This window comes from Falco rusticolus, chromosome 1 (assembly GCF_015220075.1).
Source record: "Falco rusticolus isolate bFalRus1 chromosome 1, bFalRus1.pri, whole genome shotgun sequence".
NCBI classification, from domain to species: Eukaryota; Metazoa; Chordata; class Aves; order Falconiformes; family Falconidae; genus Falco; species Falco rusticolus.
Genome location: NC_051187.1, coordinates 114,567,198 through 114,592,403, shown reverse-complemented (window position 1 = coordinate 114,592,403; position 25,206 = coordinate 114,567,198). Strand labels below are relative to the sequence as shown.

Sequence of the window (25,206 nt, the reverse complement as noted above, 5' to 3'; positions counted from 1 at the left end):
ACAATTACTGGAAGGAAAAAAATAACATCTCATTTTGAACAGCTCTTGCCAGTGCTCAAGGAGGCTTGAGAAGGTTGGATGCCAGCAGCTGACAGGCTGGCCGTGGATGACACCTGAGCCTATAACCTTGTTGCTCACCCCTTGCTGGGTCCAGGACTTAGACCGTAAAATGGTCAAACCTGAAACCAGTACCTAATCCACAAAGGGAGAACTTAAGGAGCCACTTCTGGGTCACCTGTAGCTAAGGTCACAAGTCCAGCGTTTCCAGAAATTATTTTCACTGCTGTGACACTGGCTGCAATATGAGGGAAGATATGATTATCAAGGCTCTCCACAGAGTAAGGTGACTAATGTAAAATAATTTCAGCCTAGTCCCCTTATCTCTCCTACCTTTTACACAGTGTATTATTACTTGCCTTCTTTTTCACGCCCAGGCCCCTAGGAGTACCTACAAATGTTTGAAAATATGTCATTTTTTCCAGGACCTATGCTGACTCCATACACAAACCTGTATTTTATCACATTCTTCTACCTCTGTTCAAGTATACCTGATGATTTTCTACAATAGTCTTGTCAATACTAATACACCAACTGGTATCAAACAGATATGTATTTTCTACTATCTGCTATTTTACCTAAGAATTAGAATTTTAGACTAGTACAATCCTCACTCAAAACAGCTGACAACATTCTTTTTAAACTGTCAGAAGTAGATTTTTAACAAAGAACATCAATTTTAGGAACAGAGAGACATGCAAACATATTGAGAGTTCCTGGTTCAAATGGTGCCCCTCAAACAAGTGAAAGCTAAACACATTGAAAACATACAAAGTTCTCCTTTTTTTTTGTACAAATTGGCAGCATTATTTCACTACACTCAGGTTTTCAAGTACAGAAACTCTGACCATCAATCCCTCTGAAATGAGAAATTGAAGTATGAATCAATAACCAGAAAAGCTTCAGTTGATTTAAGCAGATAAAGGAAAGGCAAAATCAGAATTCACCACTTGTTTTTTTTTTTCTTGACTGAAGGCAGTAAAAGTGATTGCTGCATTCGCTATTTATTTTATGATATGCAGGTAAGAATAACTTCCACCTATCACGTAGCCCAGTAAGGAAAGGCAGGCCACAGGCCACATTCACAAAGAAGCCAGCTGGATCCATGGTGGGTTATCATGGTGAATGGGATCACTTACTATAAACAATATCTGAAGATGACCGTAAATTTATATTGTTTTGTGTTGACTGAAATAGCTTCTTCTGTCCATGCAGGAGACTCCTGCATTAGAGTTTGCTATTGAACACATTGATTTGCATACATTCTGGAAGTATTTGCAGTACAGCAGAACAGCACAATATTTAAATGTACTTTGTAGATTTCTGCTGGGCTTAAAAGTAAGGCCATTGCTCCAGTGACAAAGCCCATTTTCCCCACACTAGAGATCAGTTTGTGATTCAGGATTCTAAACATTTATTTCAGCGCAAATTCTGCCAGAAAGAGGAACTTACTGCTTGTTGTGAAATTACCCTCCCCAGCCTGGGGAAAGGAGTCTACGTCTTGGATGACTTGTAGTACTCCCACAGTCCGCACCGGGGGATCCAGGGCTACAGAGCTCTCATTCACTGTTATATCACTAGCTCCTGTTATCTGGTTAGTTGGCGGTCCTCCTATGGATGCTTCCAAGTCTGGAGGTATATCATCCATGCAATCCGCATTTGGCTAATGGAAAAAAAAAAAAATAGAAGAAAATTGAGTTTTTACTTGATAAAAAGATTTAATTTACCTGTTCCCAGTTCTTCAGGGATTTTCACTTTCTTTTGGTACTGAAAATGGCAACATATAATGAATAAACATGCAGTTTATTTTCATGTACTTAATACAATCTGTTGGAAGAGAGACCCAAAGTATGCATTGGAAATATTCAGTATTAAACTGTGTCACCTGCAATCTCTAAATGTCCTTATTTATACTTTTTAAAGGCTTTGGGAGACTGCACATTAAAAAACTCACTCACTTATTGCCGTGATCTGTTCAATACAGGCAGATCGCTGAGTCAGATTACAAATGTAAACAGAGACAGTAGCTGAAGGGGAATGATTATCTGTTCCCTAAATATACATTTTATAAAGCCGATATCAGGGCTTACAGGAATAAGAATTCAAGGGAACTGCCTGTGGGCGCATCTATGTGTGGGGTGCAGAAATAGAAGCTAAAGCTGTTTCTAAGACAAGTTTTTTAATATCAGAAGATCTTTTCCTTTGCTAATGCTATATTTGCGACAAAATAAAATTATAAGAAACAAACAAGCAGTAATGGGAATTCTAAGAGTATCATTCAGTCCATAGTATTTCTTGTTTGTGATTCAGAGAGACCAATGATGGCACCCAATTCTAGAGAATTTAGACATTTCTCTCTTGCAGTTAATTGGCGAATGCGCCAACACCTCCAGAATGAGCCAAGCTCTTCCAGTCAAGGGAAGTGATGAGAGAGGGCTGTGGTGCCCACCTTTGGCACAGTAGCCTTAGCACTGAGCACCTGTTCATGAAGAGCAGAGACTTCCAAGTGGGCACTGGGCAGCAAAGAGGATCGTTTGTTCAGGGGCACTATGTCCAAAACTAGTTTCTACCCTCGGATTTCTCTGGGCCTGTTATAAGCCTGATGCTCCCATTCAAACAGCAGTGACTTCTACAGAACTCCCCATAAACATTGGTGACAAACAGATGAGTAAAAAAATCTCTCTTTCCTCTAAGAGGAAACCGATTCTTGTGCCGTTTGCCCATAGAACCAGGTCTAGTTCTCCCCAAGGCATGGAGAAAAATTGTTTGCATAACTATTTCAAGAACTGGGTTTTGAAGTTTTAACATACTGTTAACAAGAACAAGGCTAATTCAGAAATGAGGATGCTGTGTGTCAGGGTGCAAAGCTTCCAAAGTGACAGAGGGACATAGCAAGGTTAACCATTACACAGATAACTTGTTAAGTTAGGAAATGTACAGTTAAGTTGTTCCCATTTATCTTTATTCTCCAGGAGTCAGATAGCTGATCTGGTTCAGTCACTTAGGGTTTCCTCTAACTTGAACGGTTTGAGACAATTTAGCTCTGTGATTCATCCCACCCTAAGGTAAGTGGTATGAATTGCCCCCTCTGCCTTCCCACTGCGCAGCACTAAGTGGAGACGGGGCTTAAACTGCTAGACTGGAAATCCAGCGTCTGGATGGCTAAAGTCAGAAGAGACGTACTCTGTTCTGTGGATCTGATTTTTGCTATGCTTAATTGTCTCACTTGCTAAGGCATTTTTGAAAACCTCACTACCTGCCTCTGTCCAACAGCAGGCACCCAGAAACTAAGCAAAATATGATACAGCAAAGAGTAAAAGAGAGGCTTAGCTTTAAGCACAAGAGTAATCCCTTTCAGCTCAGGCATAGAGAGTTACCATATGCTTACATTTTCTGCAGAACCGGGAACTTCACATGTTTTCTGTTTTCTCCTACAGTCCCTGTGTGATTGTTGCCACCTCATAAATATTTTTTCACAAATGTTCCTAATGAAAAAGGCAGGCATTTTAAACAGTCCTCAGGTGACTTGTATCCACAAACTGAAGTTTGGGATAAAAATCAGAATTGTCATTGTCTGGCTCCAGTCTAATCCACAAGCAGCAAGAGCTCCTCAGAACTGGGATAAAGGCACATTCAGCTATACCAGGTTTTAATGAAACCCATTGAAACTGTATTTTTCAAAGTGAAATACCAATCACTTTTCTGTAGGACCTGGATCACTTATCTGTAGGACTTGGATCCAAAATTATTCCTTAGATCTATCAGTCTTTCCTTTGCTTATAGCTGCTGTAACAAATGCTTTCAGAATTTCATTTTTAACTTAAATTTGGCTTTGATGGCAGCGTACCTTAAAGGAAAAAAAGGCCTGTTTTCTTTTCTACTCTACGAAAAACTATTTCAAAAATTTTTCACGGGATCAATTGTCTGCTCTTTGCTCTGAATCCAGTTATTCCTAGAATGGGATTTTATCACTAACTTTTAAACCTTTAAAAATGGGGGATTATAATTGAAAGCCAAACCAAACATTAAGAATGCAAAAATAGCATTGCCTGATATAATTAATCCCTTTACTCCTGAATCATTTTAGTTGGAAAAAATACCCCAAACTAAGCATAGTATACAGCTAACGATATGAAATACTGATCGAAAAAAGATACATTATGGTTTTTGCTGTCAGAGTGACCCAGATACATTTTCTAAGTTTAATTATACTGGTTTCACTCATTCCCTGCATGTAAGTGCTCTGAGGGCACAATTCCACTAAAGTCAAGGGAATGCTTTGTATTGACTTCTGAGGGCTTGGCTAAGGCTCTTAGTGAATAGCTTGAAGTCATCCAATCTGTTGCCAAAAATGCAGCTGTCTGCACATCCAGCAGATATTTGCAGAGAAGGGGGAGAAGCAGAGGGAAACTATTTTATGTGATATGATCATCCCAACAGCAACGTAGCTCTCTGAAAGACACTTAACTCATTTCAAATCTTACAGCCGAAAGAGGTAAGTCTGAGCTGGATTCACCAGCAAAGAGACAGTGGAAAAGGTTACACCAACTGTCTGCTGACAGTTAGTAATCTTCTGGAGCTGCAGAGTGTCACCGTGAAAAGCAGATGCCAAGGTGCTCAGCTGCCCTGAAAATGAGTACGGTCAGTTTGGTGCCTCACGGCAGCCCGGGAAATCTGCTTTTAGAGCAGACAATATTTGAAGTCTCTGTTACAAAGTCAATGGAGAGTTTAGAGGTGAACCGAATTGAAAGATTTAGGTATTTGGGTTTCACCAATCATTTCCTGGAAAATGAAGCACAATATATCCACAGTCATGCAAGCCAGCTCTTTAATAACAACCATAGGACAAACATGCAGCTGGCAGGAAAAAAACCAACGCATTAGCCCTGCCTATGGTAAGATTTCCTCATTCCTCCCATTGTAACAGCCTGCAAAAGGACTTTGGCAAATTTGTTCTCAACTCTCCCATCAGAGATGCTGCCTGCCTAAGGCTGCTTTTCTGTATGTGGAAATTTCAACTAGGCAAGACTCAGGAATGTGGTTAGGGAATGGCATTTTGCTTTATCCGCTCTACAGAAATGTTTGCCACCTCTCACTGAGAAGCCCTAGAGCTTTACAGCTTCTTCCAGGGAAATGTCTTTTCCCACAACAGCCTACTGACATCTGGCTAAGTTATGAGCCTCTGAAAATATCAGTTCATGTGTGCTGATGGAGACTGGTGGCTTACTCGGGACCGACAGCTATACTCCCCAAAGAAAAGCTTTGCATGGTGCCTGCACGCTCACGGTGGCACCAGAAGGCACCCACAGGACCGATGCCCACCCTGGGCTGCCCTCAGCTAATACCAGCTGATAAGAAGGGCGAGGAATTTCCTCTCAGGAGAACAGGTCCTGCAAGCTGAGCAAGGAGTGTGAGCACAGTGGCACCAGGGCAGGAGTTCAAAAGGATCAAGGTTGGGCAGAGGAGGTTATACAGAGGAGAAAAGCAGGAAAGGGCAGGAGGTAGGAGAGGGAGAAGCAGGAACTGAGGCATATTTTAGAGAGAAGGCAGGGAAAACAGGGGAAGAGGAGCAACTGATAGCAGGATAGGAATTTTTAACCCTCAAGCTACCAGATTCTCTTAGACTCCCACGTCCTTCGCTGTCAGCCAGAGGAAACCCCTGACATGAAGGCTACCGTCTGATCCCAGTCCCACGGACAACAGCTCCTGCTGTAAGTCACCTTGAGTCTAGCACACAGCTCTCCCTTCATGAACCTAACTGATGATCCATGCCAGTGGCAGCCAGTATGCTTTCTCCAAATGATGGAGCAGGCTGTTTTCAGTTTGCTGTCTTACAACAACCCAGGGAAATTTTTACAGAAATTCATAAAATAAAATCCTCTAAACAAACTTTGCTAGTGAAATGTTAACATCCAAGCACTTGATTTTTACAGTTAAGACAGACTAGTGCTAATGTTCGTTCTGAAATCTTAATTTGACCCTGCTGTTTGTGCTGGTTGTAGCAGTATGTTTCATTACGTGATCCGTACAATTATTTCCACAGAAGCTCCATGTGGGGAGCTCTCAGTGAGGGGAGCAGGATGGATCCCCCTTCTGCTGTGCGGTACAGAGAGAACAAGACAGGGAGCTGTGAGAAGAGAAATGATGGCTGAGGAAACTGCGTGGTGCTTTTAATTATTCCTGGCACTTAGGTTCTACACCTGCTACTACAGAGCTGTTCCTGTGTAGTGAAAGCCAGTCATGTGAACCAAAACCTTTACACCTGGCCTCTGAGCATGTTTTCCCTTCCCCTCGATGTACCCAACCTCAGACGGCCTGCGGACACTCTGCGCCTTCAGCAGCTGTCAGTGAAGTCACTGAGAGCAGTATATTGGATTTAAATATTAACATTACTACACTTTCTGGAAAGACCTTAATATGTCACTGCAAGCCTCCAGAAAGTGGGGGTCTGATTTGTTTATATCCCCTGATACTGAAGCTGGACGAAGAGCATGTTAATGAAACGCTCGGGGAAAAATGTGAATGGACCAGTGTGAGAGCAGAAATCGTGTGGTCCTGCATGGTGCAGAAGAAAGCCATGGAACAATACACCAGGTAGAGAGAAGAGGTGTGAAAATCCCGGGTAACTGCTCACTGGCAGGCCTGCGAACTGAGACGTGGAACCTGGGGGAAAATTTCTGTATTTAAGCCTAGGCACAGAGATGCTGAATGGCAAAGCCAGCCTTCAGTCCGGCCTTTCCTGACATCTCAAATACCGATATAACAGCTGTAAAATCTTTTAATATTTTAAAGATAATATACATGCTCAGCAGAAAAATAGCCCAACTATAATGACATGTTACCCTAACTACAATGCTCTACATCTTCCCCATTGCATGTTTTTAGCTTGGATTATATTAGGTTGATTACAATATCTGCCTACTTCAGTAAAAACATACTTCATTGCTTGCTGTGGAACCTCTCCTGCAGCAGCCTGCTTGGCTTCCTAGTCTCCATGAAAATGAACTTCTGGGGAATGGCTGCATCAGCTCCCCTAATATGTTCATGAGGTATTTTACTTTATGTAGTAGCTCTTCCATACATGAGCTGGCATGTCACCATGTGTAACGGCAGGGTATCTACAGCACCTGTTAATGCATCAACTGGTGGCATTTCAGTATGGAACTTCACTATCACATGGCCAGCCTTGCTGAGTGTGAGAAAATGACTCTCTTCTTCCTGGTGAAGCCCCTGATCTCTGTGATAGCTGCCCTTAGGAAGCTGTGTGGCAGACAGGACATGCACTATCTGAATGTAAACATGCAGCCTAAAAAGATCAATTGCTTTGGCAGCTTCTAACTATCTGAACCTTCCAAATAACAAAGGGCTCAACAATTTCTTGTATGTCATGTGGTCTGCCACATGCTTAGATACTGGGAGAAATGCTCCCTAATTGGAATTGGGAGGACAAAGCTAGCTACAGATCGACTTTAAGAGAAATCTGACAGAAAAGAAGATTTGGTTCCCCAGAATGAGCAGTCAGTTGTCCTCGACTAGTATAGCAGGGAAAATTTTATTTGCAGACCTTCTGCTTTGAGATCTGAACTGAGAGCTTGATTAAAAAAATAAATCCATTCCTGATTTAAAACCCAAACAGCAGCTATATGAAAGAATCTATAAATCCACCAAAACACTAGTAAACAATCCTCTGCTTTACAAAGCAGGCAACCACAGACACACAAATCCCAACACCCAACCAACACCCCCCCCCCACTCTTCCTTGCTAATAAAAGTGGGGTGCAGGAGAGAGGCAGTTAGACATTTCAGCTTGTATTCCCCTTAATAAATCAGTTAATACATCAGTAACACGGCAAGAAGAGTAGGATGGGAACAGACAGGCAAAGGGCTAGGGATATACCCGAGTAGCTGGTGTTTCCCTTCTGCCCCGACCAGCTGCTCTGCGATGTGCTTACCGGGATCCCTAGAGCTTTTAGAATATTCATTTTACACATCGGACAGGTACGATGGTCTAGCAGCCAGGGGTCTACACAGGACTTGTGGAAAAGATGCCTGCAATGAAAACCAGGATATTTCAATTCAAATCCACCACAGCACAATTTACCACGTAGTACCAGATGCTTCTTCTGAATTCAGTAAAGTAAGAGTATTTCAAATTGTGTGGTTTGCGACCTCTGCAAGGACTGTAAAACTATATCCCTTGCAACAAAGACTAAAATTATTTCTGCAGCATCTCAAGCACATGTGCAGTGTTTCTCAACTGGGTTTGGAAAAGAAGACATGTATGTAATTAGAGAACTAGGAAAAATACACAAAATGCATCAGCAAACCCCTATTCTTTAAATATTAAAGGCTGTCAGTAAACAAAACCTGCTTGCTGGCAAAGGTAAAAATCATATTAGTATTTCTTGATGGTTCTACAGACAAACCTAATTACACATAATTTAAGTGTGAAGCCATCAGGGCTCTGGTATTTTTTAGGTTGCAGGCATAAGGAAATAAAGTGAATTAAACACCTGCTGTTTTTCATATACATGGAAAAAACAGGACGATGCTTTTTAAAACATTCTCCCTGACTCCCCTGCTCTTTAGAAGTTGCCCATCAGAGCAAGCGCCTAAACAATTCCGGCCCTGAAGGGATTGTTGCTAACCCTGTGCTCAGTCTGAAGTGACCACTAAGCCACTACCCGAGTTCTGTGGCTGCCGGGGACCACTTACTGTCCAGGTGGAGGAACTGAAGGCTTCTTGTCTAGCTTTGCCTGACACAAACTGAGATTTAATATAGAGATATTTGAGTACGTGTACCTGACTGACAGACTGCGTTTTCTCTTGTAAGCATGTTCTGTTATGCTGTAGTTGTAGAGAACAAATGTTATAGGATGCTGGAACGTGGGACTCGGTATATAAGAAACGCTGTTGAGCAGGCCAGGTAGACAAGTTGTGGCTCAACCCAAAGCAGTGAAGTTTGTTCAGTCTGAACCCCCCTGAAGAAGAGGAGGAAAGTTTTCTACCATGCACGCAGCCCCAGGAATTACACTGGCATGTAGGAAACTCCAAATTGACTTGCCTTCCTAAAAATATTTTTTAATCAGTTAATTGAACAGAACTTCCAGTTGGAAAGGACAGTAGTCCAACTGCCTAATATAACTTAATAACTTCAGTAAAATTGAGAGAGGCTACTTTATTCTGAAATATGAAGCTTGATACACATAGTCTTGTTCCAAAAGGTGTAAACTAAGACTAATTTGCCTGTTTTGAAGCATCATAAAGACCAGCTCTACGTTTCCTTTCTAAGGCTTGCAACAGATGTCCCACATTTCATTTGGCAGAGCCTGAAAGTCACGTTTCAGTCTCCTTGAACTTTTACATTTGAGCAGTGCCAAGCCTGTGTTTCCTTGTGCTGCCACTGCCCCATGTGCATCACTGGTACAGTACAGCCACACAAACCCACCAGCTACCTGCAGGTGAACAGCTGCCCAAGGCCAACTGCATGAGGTTCAGCAAGACTCAGTGTAGGGTCCTGCACGTGGGTCTAACAACCCCATGCAAGGTTACAGGCTGGGGAAGAGTGGCTGGAAAGTTGCCTGGAAGAAAAGGCCCTGGGGGTGCTGGTCAACAGCCGGCTGAACATGAGCCAGCACAGTGCCCAGGTGGCCAAGGAGGCCAACAGCGTCCCGGCTTGTGTCAGAAGCAGTGTGGCCAGCGGGACCAGGGCAGTGACCGTCCCCCTGCACTGGGCACTGGTGAGGCCGCCCCTGGAATCCTGTGTTCAGGTTTGGGCCCCTCGCTGCAGGAGGGACACTGAGGGGCTGGAGCGTGTCCAGAGCCGGGCAGCGGGGCTGGGGAAGGGGCTGGGGCACAAGTGTTGTGAGGGGCGGCTGAGGGAGCCGGGGTGTTTAGCCTGGAGAAAAGGAGCCTGGGGGGGACCCTACTGCTCTCTGCGACTGCCTGACAGGAGGCTGTAGGCGGGTGGGTGTCAGTCTCTTCTCCCAGATAACAAGCAACAGGAGGAGAGGAGATGGCCTCAAGTTATGCCAGAGGAGGTTTAGATTGGATGTTAGGAAAAATTTTTTGGCTGAAAGGGTGGTCAAGCATTGGCACAGGCTGCCCAGGGAGGTGGCTGAGTCAGCATCCCTGCAGGTGTTTAAAAGATGTGGCAATTCAGGACATGGTTTAGTGATGGACTTGGCAGCGTTGGGTTGGACTCTATGATCTTAAAAGGTCTTTTCCAACCTAAATGATTCTACAGTTCTAAGACTTCGCCTGGAGCAGGCCATATACCAGCCTCCACAAGGAAATGCAATCTCTGAGAAAGCCAGAATCACTTAATGCACCAAAACAATTTTAAATATTTAAGTGGTACGTACTCAGTTGAATGGTCTGGCCTCTGTATCGTGTCACCGTCTCTCCACAGAACAAGATACACACAGCCTTTCAACTTGATGGAAGATACTGAGGTGCACTTTCACCAATATTTATTTGCAACCCTGGCTCTTATTAACATGATACTGGCCCACATGCTCGCTGGTTGGCTTACTGGCTGGCTTGAGTCCTAAATAACACTAGAATTTCAAAGCCAAAACTGTGTGACATCTCAGAATCTTTTTCTTTTCACTATGATGCTCCTTCTCACTAGTTCTGGGAAAAAAGGGTTCTTTGTGAGACAAAGGTATGTGGCAAATTATTGCATTCCTGTACTTGGTCTGACTTCACAAAACTATGGGAAAGGGCAAATCTGTTCTTGGAAGTTCAACCTGGTCTAATTATATCAGTTGGCTGCAATACCAGACTTTGTCAGACCTCATCTGATCCTGTATGTCAATATGATTAATGCAAACGAAGTACCGTGACACTTGAAGTTTAAACCAGCACTTTATGAAAGCTACTAAAGCTCACAACCCTCCTTCCAAACAAGACTTGCCTTACTGGATAAAACCACAATGCATCAAATTTCATTCTCTGTCCTGCACAATTTGTCCTTCCTTTTACCTCAGGAGGGACATACTCGGCACATCATCAGGCAAGCATTCTGAACAGGTGAAAGCATAAAGATACAGTCATCAGGCATGTGTAATTTTACATTCAGAAGTCTAACCAACAGAATTAATTCCTTGGGTGTGTTAATTCATGGAGGTACTGAAAGTCAGTGTCTTGCTTTTCAGCTATTTGAAATAACAATGAAGATCTTGATAGTGATTGGTTTTCTTTAAGTCTATACCCAGATTCATAAACAAATATGCTTAAGGGCAAACATCTGAAGTATATTTGTGCCAAAACAATCAGTACATTTACAAAATCTGAAATATTTATTCTATTCTGTTGAAAAAAAACAGATTTTCAAAAATCTGTTTTGTATGAAAAATATGTAATTTCTACCAAGCCATTTCACCACAGACTAGAAAGTCCCCTTTTGTTTTCAAGTTCAAACTTTACAAGCCTCAGTCAAGCTGTGGTTCATATTACAGCATTTCATAATATTTGTTGGTCACCAAAAGCTTGAAACTTTCATGCCTTTAAGACTTCAAAAACTGAACTTTAGTGTTCCTAAAGTTGGCTTCAAACAACAACATTCTAAAATTAATTCTACCAATGCTGAGTAATTTAAATACATGACAGATCACGTCACTTTGCACTTCCCAATACTAAATTAGCACAGTGTATTACGGCTCTATTAATTTCAGATTTGATGTGTACAACAGAAGGAACTTGATTATTTGACAGAAATCTACAGAAAAATGGAATGTTATTGAAAATCAGATAAAGACTTGTGTTTTTAAATTTTTGAACCACCTTGTACAGTTAGAGTGCTCATAATATCTATTTTTGAACATGTAAACATTTGTGCAGAAAAGTGAGGTGGCAGGCTTTGCAATTTGGATTTGAAAGTTTATTTTATTCGTTATTAGCTATAGCATTATGTATGTGCTTAAGGCTTTCAATGAACTGTCAATTGTTTGATGTCATGATAAGTTTGTCATCCAAATTCAGGCAAAATAAGCATCATCACAAAGTAAAATCAGGGAGTAACTGCCACATTTCACTGTCACATGGTAACACAAATATGCAAAAAGATAACTGCAACAAAAATCCCTCTCCCTCTGCAGTTCTGACTGATGCAAGTTTTAAGAGGAAGGAGTGGTCAGAGGTAATGACCCATACAAGGAGACAGTAAAAGAAATATTTCAAGTGCAGGCTCAGGACGTGGCTTTGACAATCTAAGTCAGAGCTAGGAAAAAAAAAAGTTTTTTTTCTGTTGTGTGCAACCACATGCATTGCAAAACTACATTGATTTGGATGGATTGAAAAGTTTCTCAAAAGAACTGTAATTTATTAGTTAAGAGAGAGGAAGACGAGAGGAGAGATGTCATAACAATCCTCATACAAAACAAAGGCTTCCGTAAGGAGAAAGGAAACAACTGTTCTTCACCTCTCCTAGGGACAGGAGACACAATGATGAATTTAAACTGCAGCAAGTGAGATCCAGGTTACACAACAGGAAAAGCTTCACCACAGTCAGGGTAATGAAGCATCGCAATAAATTATCATGGGAATTTGCAGAGACTTCATCCCAGGAGACTGAAGAGAGTGTTGGAAAAAACTCCCAAGAATGACACGTGCACAGCCAGTACCCCCGTGCTGTTCCAGAGGTGGTGGCCTCCTGGGATCTCTCCCGCACTCTTCTGTGACTCTGCACGTGGCTGCATAAAGCTCACAGAGCACAGAGAAAGAAAAAGAACCTCAAAATCCCAGAGCACTTCATTTACTATTATTTAAATAGCACTTCATACGTTTTAACTGGAAATTACTTTTGTTTGAAATGTATTCAAATTTTCTTTAAGGCTCCAATTTTAATCATACAAGGTGAAAAAAATAATTCATTTCAGGCTCAGCCCACAATTATTATAATAATTTGTTGTAAAACTACTGTAAAGCTTTCAGCTTGCCAACAATTTTGAGAAGCTTTTTTTTCAAGATTAAGGGAATCTATTCTCCTTCCACCTTCTACTCCTAGTCCCACCTTTCCAAACTGCATGCAAAGAAACCTAGCAGCCATGTAATTTTTCTCAGTACTAAAATGCAAGCTAAGAAAAAACGAAGGAAAAGCAGAGACATGCATCCCTAGGGACCCTGAGTAAAAGCATCAGTTGCCTGGATCAGACATAGAGCTGAAGCAAAGAAGGGTTTTGGTGAGAGACTGAGCAGCACCATAGTATCTAATGAGAAGATTCGAGCTTTTGGGGGTGCATGTACGGTACTATTTGTTTATTGTTGAGGAAGAAAGAAGGACAAAAGATGATGATGTGAGGATAAGTGGGAGGAAGGAATCAAAGGGAAGAATGTGTGTGATGACATAATTTTCACAGGAAGCTAATCAAAAGAGAAAGGAGGAATGAGGAGGAATGAAGCATTCTTTGAAATCATAGTTGTTCACGGAGTGAATGTTCAGGGAAAGGGAATGAGCTAAAACTGGGTCAGAAAGCACGTTTATTGGCGTCAGAAATGAAGCAACCAAAAAAAGAGCTTATGAAGAACTCTGTAGAGATGAGGTTGAAAGAATTGTCTTGCCTCTGTGTAGAGGTTTAGTAAAGTTAGTGAAAGTTTAGTAAAAGGCACACACTGGGAGCAGCAGCACCTATAACTTCTCCAAAGCCAGAGCAGAAAAGAAAATTGTTTTGAAGCTAGAGATGGAGGACAAGCAGAAGGAACTAGGGCTATGACAAGAGATGTCACTCTGGGAACAATGAACTTGGTTACAATTGATGTTGTGTCAGTGCCCTCAAAGATAACTTCAGTGGTGCTTGCTACCATCAAACGTAAAACCAGCTGCAAGCCAACCCTTTTTTTAATCAAGTGTCAGTCCTTATTTATTTAATACATTCTGTAGAGTGAAGTTTATTAATGCAGTCAGTTGTGGGAGCTGGCTAAAGAGGACAGAGAAGAAGCAGCACAAGTTAACTGGACTCCTCCTCCTAGCTCTCCAGAGTGGGATACATAACGACAGGCTATCCCAGTGCCGGCTCTCTGCCAGCAGAAGAGAGAGGGCATTCGGGGAAATGGCATAAATCCTAGTAAACATGCATCTATCTGTATGACTTCAGAGCTCATCCATTGCAGTATTGGCCGGTGGACTTCTGGTACCAGTTTCTTAGGAGACTCAGGCTCCACCAGCCTTAAAAAGAAATCTCAAGATGTATAGGGCTTTATACAGAGTGTGCCTGCTAGCAGGGGTTTTCCCAGTACTGCCTACAGTACAAAGCAGCATCTTTCATGTGCAGCTCTTGGGGCATACTTGGCTTTGCAGATAAAAAGTTCTACATGTTGAGCACCTCCTGGATAGAAACACTAAGGTCAGCCAGCACTGGTGTCATATGGTGCTGGCTTCTGTAAGGCTTGGTGAAATGCCAGCCTCTTATTAAACAGCAGTCTAATGAGGTTCCCATAAAAAACTACACAGAGTTTAACTGAGGATGCTGGAGGAAGAAACCTACAGAGTCTGTGGGTCGTTATCAAGATATAACACTCTCCTACTCACTTAACAGAGACAGAAATTAATTCCTTTCTTGTTTTCTTTTTTTTTTTTTTTTTTTCCTTCCATGAGGAGTTGAGACTGACAACAGCAGAAAGAATCATGACTGCCATTTCCTGTTTTGGAAGTCCAAACCCATGTGAATGAGTAAAATACTGCCCTCACAATTTGTGTATCAGGACAGCCAGGGTTTGTGAAGTAGCTGCTTGGGAAAGATCTCTTGAGTTTTTATAATTCAAAATTGCTGAGGCTCAAACTAACTGTGAGTATTTTACAAGACAGTTCTGCTGCTGCTACCCTTTTAGCATGAGTCATTTTCTAGGTGACCTTTTAAGTCAGCCAAGAACTGAACATCACCTGTTAACTATGTGCTTCCTATTCACTCTGCTTGACTCAACGCTGTGGATGACAGTGTCTGACTGGAGCCTCACTGAATTATGAGGCGAGACACAAGTGAAAGCTAGAGCTTCGACATGTTTTTTGCTTTTGTGTAACTACCTCCAAAAACTGCCTGTCTCTATCATGCAGAATTTCCAAGTTTTATTATGCTTCTATGAAAAAAGGCTTAATGTCAAACCAAGGTCCGTATTTTCTGGTAATTTCTCATTTCTCTGTATTTCTGCTTCATGAAGTGATGCATTTGTGTCTGTCTGCAGAAAAACGAGTTCACATGTGATTTGTCATTGTGGGGGATTTACAGTAGGTCACATTTATGATTAATCTGTTGCTTTTTGTTTGCCATTTAGTGATGGCAGTAAACAGATTTAACGAGTCACATGAACAAACCAAAATGGACAGCCTGTAGCATTCAAGTATCTACTAGGGAACAACAGAGCAGGAAAAGAAACAAGCATTTCAGTTTCTCAAGCCAGTGAACATGTCTGCAGGAGAAGAAAGACACTCTATTAAACAAACCATAATCTCTGCTCTGTATGTATAGCACTTGAGATCCCTATTTCTATGGAAATCAAACACTTGCTCTTGCTCTCCTAGGGGAACCAGTGTTCCTAGGAAAATTCCTAAGAAGTTGATTTCCTTAGAGAAATCCTTCATTAGCTAACACTTCACAGGTGACAATACAATGGCACAGAGAGATGAATACCACTGTTATGGGCAGCAAGAGGCTGTGCTCCTGTGTCACATCACTGCGAGTGTATGTGCTGCACCGGGCACCTTCACATGAGGGGAAGGAAAGAGAAAAAACAAACCCAAAAGCTCCTCTTGTCACCTCCACATCCCACATGCCTGAAAATATTTTCATGGCAGCAATAGATACCCCATTCTTTGTCACATTCCCTTTTTCCTTTACTGTTCTACTCAGCATATCTCTTTTTATGGCTGGGTTGTTTTGTTTTGGTTTTTCTTTTTGTTTGTTTGTTTTTTTTAAATAGAAGTCATCCCTTTCTCAGCACCTGGACACAGCCCAGGACAGCAAAAGAAGTAGCTCCATGGGGAGCTGGAGCCTGCTCTGCCCCTGGCTGCTCGGCTCAGGGCTCACCTTGAAGTCAGGGGCAAATTCTTCTAAGGCACTTATTCTGGACTGATACAAAACCTGGGAGGTAAATAGAGGAATGAAAACCTTTAGTTTAAAAATCCTACTGAAGACTTCGTAGTAGGTCCAGATCAGACAAAATTTCTGACTATCATGCTAAACTCAGGTTCTCACCACCATTAATATTCCTTACACTTCAAGTTGAATATGAGGCACTTCAGATATCTTTACCAACAGATTTTGAATAAATCAAAATGATAAACTCACCCTTCCCTCCCCAAGCTCTCGGGTAATCTCATCAGCATGATACTGTGAGAACAGAGCCTATCTTAAAGTAGTGAGACTATGAGAGCTAAAGCACTTTCAACCTTCAACTTACCTGCAAGGCAAAATTCTGACAACATCATTGGGCTTGTAGCCTTCAATACAAACAGCACAGTTATCAAAGTCTGGCTCAGTTTCCTACAACAAAGAGAACATTCATCATTTTCATCTTTTGATTTTGTCAGCTAATCTCTTCATACAAGAGCCTGTGTGACAAAGGAAAACAGTCACTGATGCATGATGCAAATTCAATAATGCATTTCAAGACAAGCAAGTCAGATTTTCCAACATGTTTCCAGTTGGAAACTTGCCCTGGGAAGCATGCAGATTTAGGTAGCATGTTTTAACCTCCAGGATTTTCTGCACCTTCACACAATCACCTTCTCTCTCTACTCCACTCCATCTGTAAATTGCTTACCAGCATTCTTCCCCCACCTGAAGGATGCATAGTAGCTAAATAAGCAATTGCCATTTCTGTTCTGCCTCATTGTCCTGGTGGTCTGAATGAATCCTCAGCACAGAGTTTCATTTGGTAATGAGCAATTTGAAAAATTACCTTATCACCTTTCCTGATTGTTCTGACTTGCAGCTTGCTGATTGCTTTCTTTGCAGCATCTCCAAGCCGGCGCTGTAATAGAAAATTTGCTCTTAAGCAAAGAGTGTCTCTTCATGCAGAAATCATCACCTTTTCTCCCTAGGCTTCTTAATAATCTGAAGTGACTGTACATGAAATAGGACCGTGCTGTATAAATATAAACAGATGAGGTCAGTCATACTGTTGTTCACAATAAGGGCACAGTAGGTATTCTAGGCTCACTGGCAACCCACAGCTGATGAGGCAAAGCTACTCTAATGGGGTTCCAGTGGAGACTGCACGTGAGCCCATCACGATGCTACACTGCAGCCCTTTTACTACGCCAGTGTGTAGCAACGTACGTAAGAAGTCCACTATTTGGGTATACTGCTTCTTCCCTCTCTTTTTCTAATGGCAGTTGTGAAAAATACATTATTAAATGAGGCCTGGGCTAGTAAGCAGAGTGAACACTGCACTTAAGATTCAGAAAGTCTTTGTTGTTCCAGAACTAGTTCATGATCTTCAGCAAGATGCAAGTGCTGAAAGTGCGCTGTTAATTTGTTACCCACAAAACACATCTATAAACATCTCTGCTGTTGTTCTCTCTTCCTGCAATACACAGTTGCCTACTTTATAGAAGCAACGCAAGGTATAAAAGTAAGGTGAAAGCATCTCCAGTTTCTTACAGGTAAAGCACTATAAAGTCCTGCAGTAACATCCTATCCATACACAACCATTCACTTGTTCTTTGCCTTTCTATCTTTCCTTCCAGCGGACCACGAATTGCTTACTACATGATGTTTCTGACCTCCCGTATTTCCAAAACATTGTTACTGTGTTGGCAGGGTCACAGCCACTCAGGATTAAAGTATGTAACGACAGCCTGATGAAAAACACCCTGTTCTCAAATGCTGAAGACTGAGATGCCCGCCTCTTGCAAGGGGCTGAGAACATTATGGGGCAGCTCATGCAATCACTGCTCAGCGGAGCTACCTCTGCACCCTGAGCTATTGAGCTTCTATCAGTGCTCCAAGGACTTGGCTGCTCACTCGTGCTAACCCAACAGTGAGGTGACCTGGAGACAGAGACTCACAGGCTGGGAAGGTCTTTGAGAGGTCATGTATTCCCACCCCCCTGCTCAAGGCTGGGTCAACTTCAAAGTCAGAGCTGCGTCCAGCCAAGTATTGAGTATCTCCAGGAAAGGAGATTTCACAACCTCTGTGGATAATTTGTTCCAGTGCTTAAGCACTCTCACAGTCTTTTTTTTTTTCTTTCCCTTTTTTTTTTTTTTTTTTTTAAAAAACATAGAAATGGAATTTCCCTTGTTGTAATCTGTGACCATTACCCTGTGTACCTCTGAGAAAAGTCTGACTGCCTCCTCTTCAACCACCCCTCACGCAGCTGAAGACTGCAGGCAGTGCATCCTCCCCTGCTCCCCTCCCACACAGCAAGCCAAGCTTCTGCCGCCTCTCCTCAGATGTGCGCTCCTGTCCCCAGACCACACTGGTGACCCTCTTCTGGGTGCTCCCCAATTTTTTTACGCCTTTCTTGTACAGTTTCACATAGCCACACCTACTCCAACGTCTTTTTGTCAGTTTTACAACAATTCAACCCAATTTGCCACCAATAAATGACTGAAACTCTTCTCTTCACCTCCCCTCCCCATCCGTGTGTCCAGCCATGTGTTGTTAGATAGGAGGGAGACTGAGGAGTTTCGGTGACTCAGAAGACATTCAACTTTTTGGGCTGGGAACACTGCCCGTGCTGGAGTTCAGAGGTGCCTGTCAGCGGGAAGGGTTTCCAGCTGGAGGGGGTGAGAGCATGAAGCCAAAAATGGAAGGAAGCTGGATGTAGCTTGTAAATTGAGACCTAATTACCATACCGATACGATTAATAAATTACCACTTTGTTCTTCAGATTCAATTAAAATCACTGAATTAAATTTAGACAGTAAGCTTATTGGATTGGAAAGACACAGAAGACTGACAAAACGCATGGAATATTGAAAGCGAAGAGCAATTTCAGATCTGGCTAAAGAGGTGAAAATGATCTTGGCTATCATATGGGATTTACATATGAGCTTTCCAGCATAACTAATTATTACACATGAGGGAGTATCTGGTAGTTATACAACACCTTTTTCTGTGGTATGTTTTCTCAGTCTCCCTTAAATAAAGGTATCCGACTAGAGTTGGGAACAGTTCTTGCCAGCTATTTGTTTCTTTAATATAAATCAAAAGACAGACTGATAACATACAGCATGACAAGAGCCGTTATGTCCTGCTACAGGAATTGCTTGTGATTCCTTTTAATCATGATTATTACTTAAACTAATGAAATGTCTCAGTTCTTTTTTGCACGTTTTTCAAGGGGAAAGGACAAAATTAAAGACTCATATGTCTTTGATCTGCTTGTTTTCATGTTTGCTTTCTCTTATCTATCTTAAATAGATAAGTTCGTGACTTGCATGCGAATGAGAGTAATTTAGTTTTCCAAAGAACAAGAGTATCTTGGAGTAAAGTCATATTTTCAAAGGATTCTTCCATTTGAACAAAAGTCATGCTATCACTACCCAATTATTTCCCCTAAAAGATAAGAGGCATTACAGTAGTTTAAGGGTTTAAAGTCTGGCTTAGAGATATACAGTCATAAATCCCATAATCTCATTAGGTTTGAAGGCTGCAACATTCAGTACTGGACTGGAAAGAGTTAAGCGTATCAGATGCAGTGGTCTTGCGAAGAGTGTGATACTCATGAAAAAGCAAGTAGCATGGAAAGCATCACCAGTCTGTTCCTGAGGAAATAAATGACTGCAGATGCTGTGGAAGAGAAATTATGGTACGTGCTTCTCTCTTAACGGCCTTACTAAACTATCACCTTTGCAGGGAGGAGATGGCCTTGTGCAGAATGAAGCTCACCATCAGGACCAGGCATCAGACACACCTCCTGTACCACAGATACAGTTTGTGGACTCCATCACGGGACGCACCTTTCCAAGAATGCTTCAAAGACTGATGTCTCTACCCAATGGCCCAAAACTCTCATTCAAAGCCACGGCCAGCAGTCTTCCTTCTCAGATAATTGCTTGACCCTCCACATGCTGCCAGTCACATACTAAAGCTGATCCTTCACTGGAGACGAACCCAGGACACACAGCACCCTCCTCAGCACCAGTGTGATCACTGCCTGCTTTGGCTTTCACTGTCCTGCAAAACTCACAGAGCCCAGCCAGATTCAAAATGACTTTACAGTAAACTTCTACTTCACAAAAAAAAAAAAAATGGGAAGAAATGACAGGACGGAAGAAGGTCAACAAGACTGGCACTTTAGACATCATCCCCTCACCATCACCCCATTTCACGTCTCACAGATGACAAAAAGGGAACTCTGCTATTACTGGCGAAATACGAAATCTGACGCACTGACAGGGTTGGTTTTGTTGTTGGGGTTTTTTTGGTTGTTTTGTTTTGCCTTTTTTTTAAGCTTGTGCCCTGGCTGTTACAGGGCTGAGACAGCAAGTCACATTTTGCTGAACTGTCTCCAGGACTTGTCATATCATTCCAAACTGCTTCCAGTCAGCTCTGCAGACTCATGTCTCTTGATGCAAACAATTCCCACAGTCTTTCACAAAGAAACTCTCATCTTCAAGAGGGCTCCAAGAACAAGCTGCTGAGAAAGCAGAATGCCTATGCTTTCCTTACACAAATTTATCCTCTTCATAGCAAAAGAATATATCATCTGGGCAACCAACTACTTTCTGGACACCTTGTCAGGTGGGAAAAAAAGGCGGCCTTGGATTACCATCCATGTGAATACTACTACCAATCTTCTACTTCCACACGTACCATACGATCGCCTGTGCTAGAGATACTCAATAAAAAATCAAATGTATTCACATAAAAATTGAAATCTAACCACATTTGTAGTTGACACCCTAGAGGCAGGTGCACAAGCCCATAATGAAAGCCAGTTTTGTGCTTCACTGCACTAATCCCCAGCCAAGTTGGGACGAATGGGCCAGGGCATTCAGCGAGAATCCTTGAAGTCCTGGTTCTCCACTCATCAAAATCAGGCACCTAACTGGAGTGAGCTGTGTCTTCCTTCTGGTACATGAACCTAGATTTTGAACCTTCCTCACATGGTGAGGAAGAGTGGTGACTGAAGATGTACATGCTGCATGTCCAGGTTTCATCTCACTGGGAAGTCACAGGGAACAATTCTAGGAGATTCCTCAGTCTTTCTAGCTGCCTCTCTCACTAGTTGGATTTGTTGCTCTCTTGATGGAGAAATAAATCAGTTCCTTTTGGGTCTACTGCTTGATCAGCAACTTACACGTGTGCAAGAAGGGAAGTGGACCTGGAAAGGAGGGTCACCTTATAAAAGAGGACAAGGAAGCAAAGGTGGTTATGAGGCTTGATTAAAAGGCACATGATGTTTTTAATGAAAGGATGACATAGTTGCAATGCATCAGCTTCGAAAAGGCACAATGGAAGATGACTTAGGGAGACTTGGAGTGGCCAAGGACAGATATTCAGCAATCTTGCTTTCATGTAACAGTGTTTCATGTAACTCCTCCTGCTTGGAGAGAACGGCTTTTTCTGCCAATTGTATTTTGCAGTCAGCCACACCATCCCATTCCCCCAGCACAGTGCCCAGACCACCAATCCAGAGGAGGCTGAGCTGCTCCCAGTAGCAACTCCAGTATCAGCCAAACCTAGGAAGGGCATGCATGACGGAGGTTAACAAGGGTGCAGGCCTAGGTTCTTATTTGACACAGGAAACACAGGCCCTCACAAGCCTTTGTTTTAAAACTGTGGGATTTTAAACCGTTTAGATGTCAAACTGAATTTAAGCTTTTTAAGTTTTATTTTTCAATTTAACTGAAGTCACAGTTTTTTGCAGTTTCAGAACAGGGCAGTCAGTGTGCACAGTTAGATGTTATTGCATTGTGGGGTAGGAAGTGATAGCACAACTTCCTCTGAACAGGCTAGCTGGCTCCCCCTTCATCTGATGCTCTGTTTATCCAAACATTTCAACCTTTGGATAAGCTTTAGCCTGAGTACATCAAATACAAACAGGAGGAAGCATCCTTTCTAACGCTGGCCAGCAATGAAAGTGCTTAAAACCCTTGCAAGGCTTTCCAACAAGTAAGCACACTACCTTCACACAGACACATGCAAGTTACAATGGCAAAATGTTCTGAGCACAATGACAAAAGAATTTTGCTCCAGCAAAGCAAGATGGAACCGTTTTCCTTGTATGTATCGAAATATCCAAGATACTAATATAGAACTCTGTGATCCCATCCTTGTGCTACACGAAAATATGTCTAAGAAAAAAAAACAAACATAACTTTAAGGGGAACAGAGCGTCATCCTCATGGAAAGGGCAAGAGCAAGATGAGCTCTTCTGAACTATCTACATTATTATATCCCATAGCCAGACCCAAAATTAAAAAAACAAACCAACCAAACAGCAGCAACTAATTAACAGTAGTGGTTTAGCTTTGTCTGTATATTGTTACCATTTTTCATATGAAAAGAGCTAATCAAGGGATTAGAGATACTAAGCAAAACTGGATGAAGTACATGAAGAAATTCTAGGTTGCCACATATCATTATTACAGCTTTGGCAAAAAAAAATAATTAAAAAAAATTGCTTAGGAGGCATGCTTTCTTATTCTTCTGAAGAACAGAACTAGTATAATCATAAGTTATTAAAACCAAACCTCTGCACAGGACAACTGTTTGTGCACATGTTAGTCTCATGCAGACTTCAGAAAGAAAATACTGAAAAGGCAATCTGCTTGAATATATAAACCTATCAGTTCCAAACTATAGCATATTACTTGAATGAGCTTCTTATTCTCTGGGTTTCATGTTTATGTATGTCTATTTACACTGCTAATCTGCCTGTATAATTACTTGATTGAAAGCACACTTACGGTACTCACATACATAAATTAAGCACACATGTGCTTTTGCAGCCAAAGCATTTAAAAATTATCACAGCCGTTACAGTCACAGCGAATCTGCTGCCAGTGATGTTCAAATTCCAGCTGGGATCGTCTCATTCTTGCTATCCAAAACTTCATATTTAAAAGGAAAATATATTCTTGCTGTCTGTAAATACAGAACAGCTGTTCTCTATCTCAGAGGATGCCTGAATTTCAGTGGAGGAGGGTGAAGGATCCCTATACATTAAGTATATGATACAGAGTTTGTGGCAGTACCTTTTCTCTACAAGATGACTATTAACTCTCTTAGTTTTACTTTTTCTGCAGAGCAAGCAAGGCAACCCTCCCCCTGCCCCAACAGTAATCTATTAAAGGTCCAGAAACATCTCTGAATTACAGGGCATTTTTTCCCCTGCAGTAAAATGGTTACCGCCTCAGATTTCATACATTGATAACATTTTCTACTGTACCATTAGCATGAAATGTAGAAGCCTCAGCTTCACAGTTCTGCTGATGCTGAGATAGTTGCATCCAGACACAAAAAGATTAAATTTATTATTATCATTGCTATTATTATGCACTGCTGAACCACCATAAAGATGCACCGTGCTTTATAAATCCAGAGGGCCTCAGGACCTAGCGTTCATTTCCACTGCTGTTGACTTCTCTCCAGCGCCATACATTTTGTATCTCTTTCATGGGGTTTGGACAAGATGCCAAAACCAAAATTAATGGAATAATATTGGTGGCTATCACTACAGCATTTATGTGTTCAGTGATCATTGACAAATGAACAGGGACATGTTTGCCTTTCAAGCCCAATACTCTTGTAAAGGAGCAAGAAAATGAAACCACTTTCTGTTCTTTTTTTTATTTCTTCACTTACTGTGAACCCTCGTTTCACACACAACATTTACATATCTCGCTGTATTTCAGTCATCATTTTGATCTCAAGGGTCATTAGTTATATACATTTCTACTTCACTTTGGCTATATGTACCAAGGCAATCTTTTCACTAATAAACATTACCAACTTTCTATTTCTTGTGTGTTTTCCATGGGAGAAAAAACCCATAATATATTCACAATTTATTTTTTCCTGATTCCCATCTATATTGACAGAAGTCTTGGCTTTTCCCAGACACAGGCATTTTAATATTCCCATTCTTTCTACTTTCTTGTTTTTTGTTTTGGTTTGTCTTTTTTACCAAACATTCACAATTTCCTCAACTTCTACTCTTAGGCTGAATCCCATGGTGATTTTTTGAAAACACAGCCAGCCATTCCAGCACTGCTCACCTGATTTCTGTCTCTGGCATTTGCGTAGCGGAATCGCTGGATGTAATAGAAGACCAGCCATGCCAGTGAGATGATCATCAGCACAATGAAGGAGATGGAGACGAACACCACAGAGGTCCGGCTGACGTACTTCTGCAAGTTGCGCGTCCCAATGGTTATGTACATCATCACAGTAATGTTCCTCTCCAGGAGGCTCACTATCTCTTTTCCTTTGGGTTCAGGAATCATTATTGCTACAACATCTTCTAGGCCTATCAGACAGGAGAGAGAGAAAAGAAACCTTAAGTAAAATGACTGATTGCCCTTTCTCTTGCTCTCCTCCCTCCTGCTTACCAAGAGGATGGGTCTGGTGAAGGTTTCAACCAGAACCAGTTACACAGTGTGTTTCTATAAACTGATCTCCATGAGATACATGAAGTGTGTTTCATAGGTTGACATAAACACAGATTTCCATCAGTACCGAGGCTTATCTAGACGATATTACTGTAAGCGCTGCAGAAAGTGAGACAAGCTGCAGCCAGCATCCTTCCACCCAACTCTTCATATACATTTATCATAGCCCATTTTGCAGGGTCACGAGACTGTCAAGCTTTATAAATAAACTATTACCACTTTATGGTTTAATATTAGGGGTATTCTGTTCTTCCATTTCACTAAACAAGCATGTAGACAATTTTTTATGTTTTGCAATAGTCAAATTCTGAATTGTACTATGCAGCTAAGGACAAACAGGATGTATTTTAACGTAGAAACGTGCTAGAAACAACAGTGTATGCAATGATCACAAACTGGCATTTAGAAAGAAAGGTACAAACTGGAGGTGTCTGAAGTCAGAGAGATGATGCTGGGGTGAGGTTTCAGAATTGCAGCTGAAATCCCTGGAAATCACCCAGCATGTTGTTAACACCACGGCCACCTGTATTATGACTCTGGCAGGAGGACAAAGTGCTGACTGACTCAGGACATTCACAGAAGTGGAA

At 41.8% G+C, this 25,206-nt stretch overlaps 1 protein-coding gene across 1 annotated transcript in view; it reads right to left on the bottom strand.

The window, feature by feature from the left end:
• RNF150 (ring finger protein 150) overlaps nt 1–25,206 on the bottom strand; it is a 127,971-nt gene that overhangs the window by 32,862 nt on the left and 69,903 nt on the right. Inside the window, exons 2-6 of the mRNA XM_037397036.1 lie at nt 24,227–24,477; nt 16,954–17,025; nt 16,453–16,535; nt 8,010–8,106; nt 1,510–1,720 (exon numbers count right to left, since the gene is read on the bottom strand). Coding sequence (XP_037252933.1) covers nt 1,510–1,720; nt 8,010–8,106; nt 16,453–16,535; nt 16,954–17,025; nt 24,227–24,477 — 714 coding nt within the window. The remainder of the gene's footprint in view (nt 1–1,509; nt 1,721–8,009; nt 8,107–16,452; nt 16,536–16,953; nt 17,026–24,226; nt 24,478–25,206) is intronic.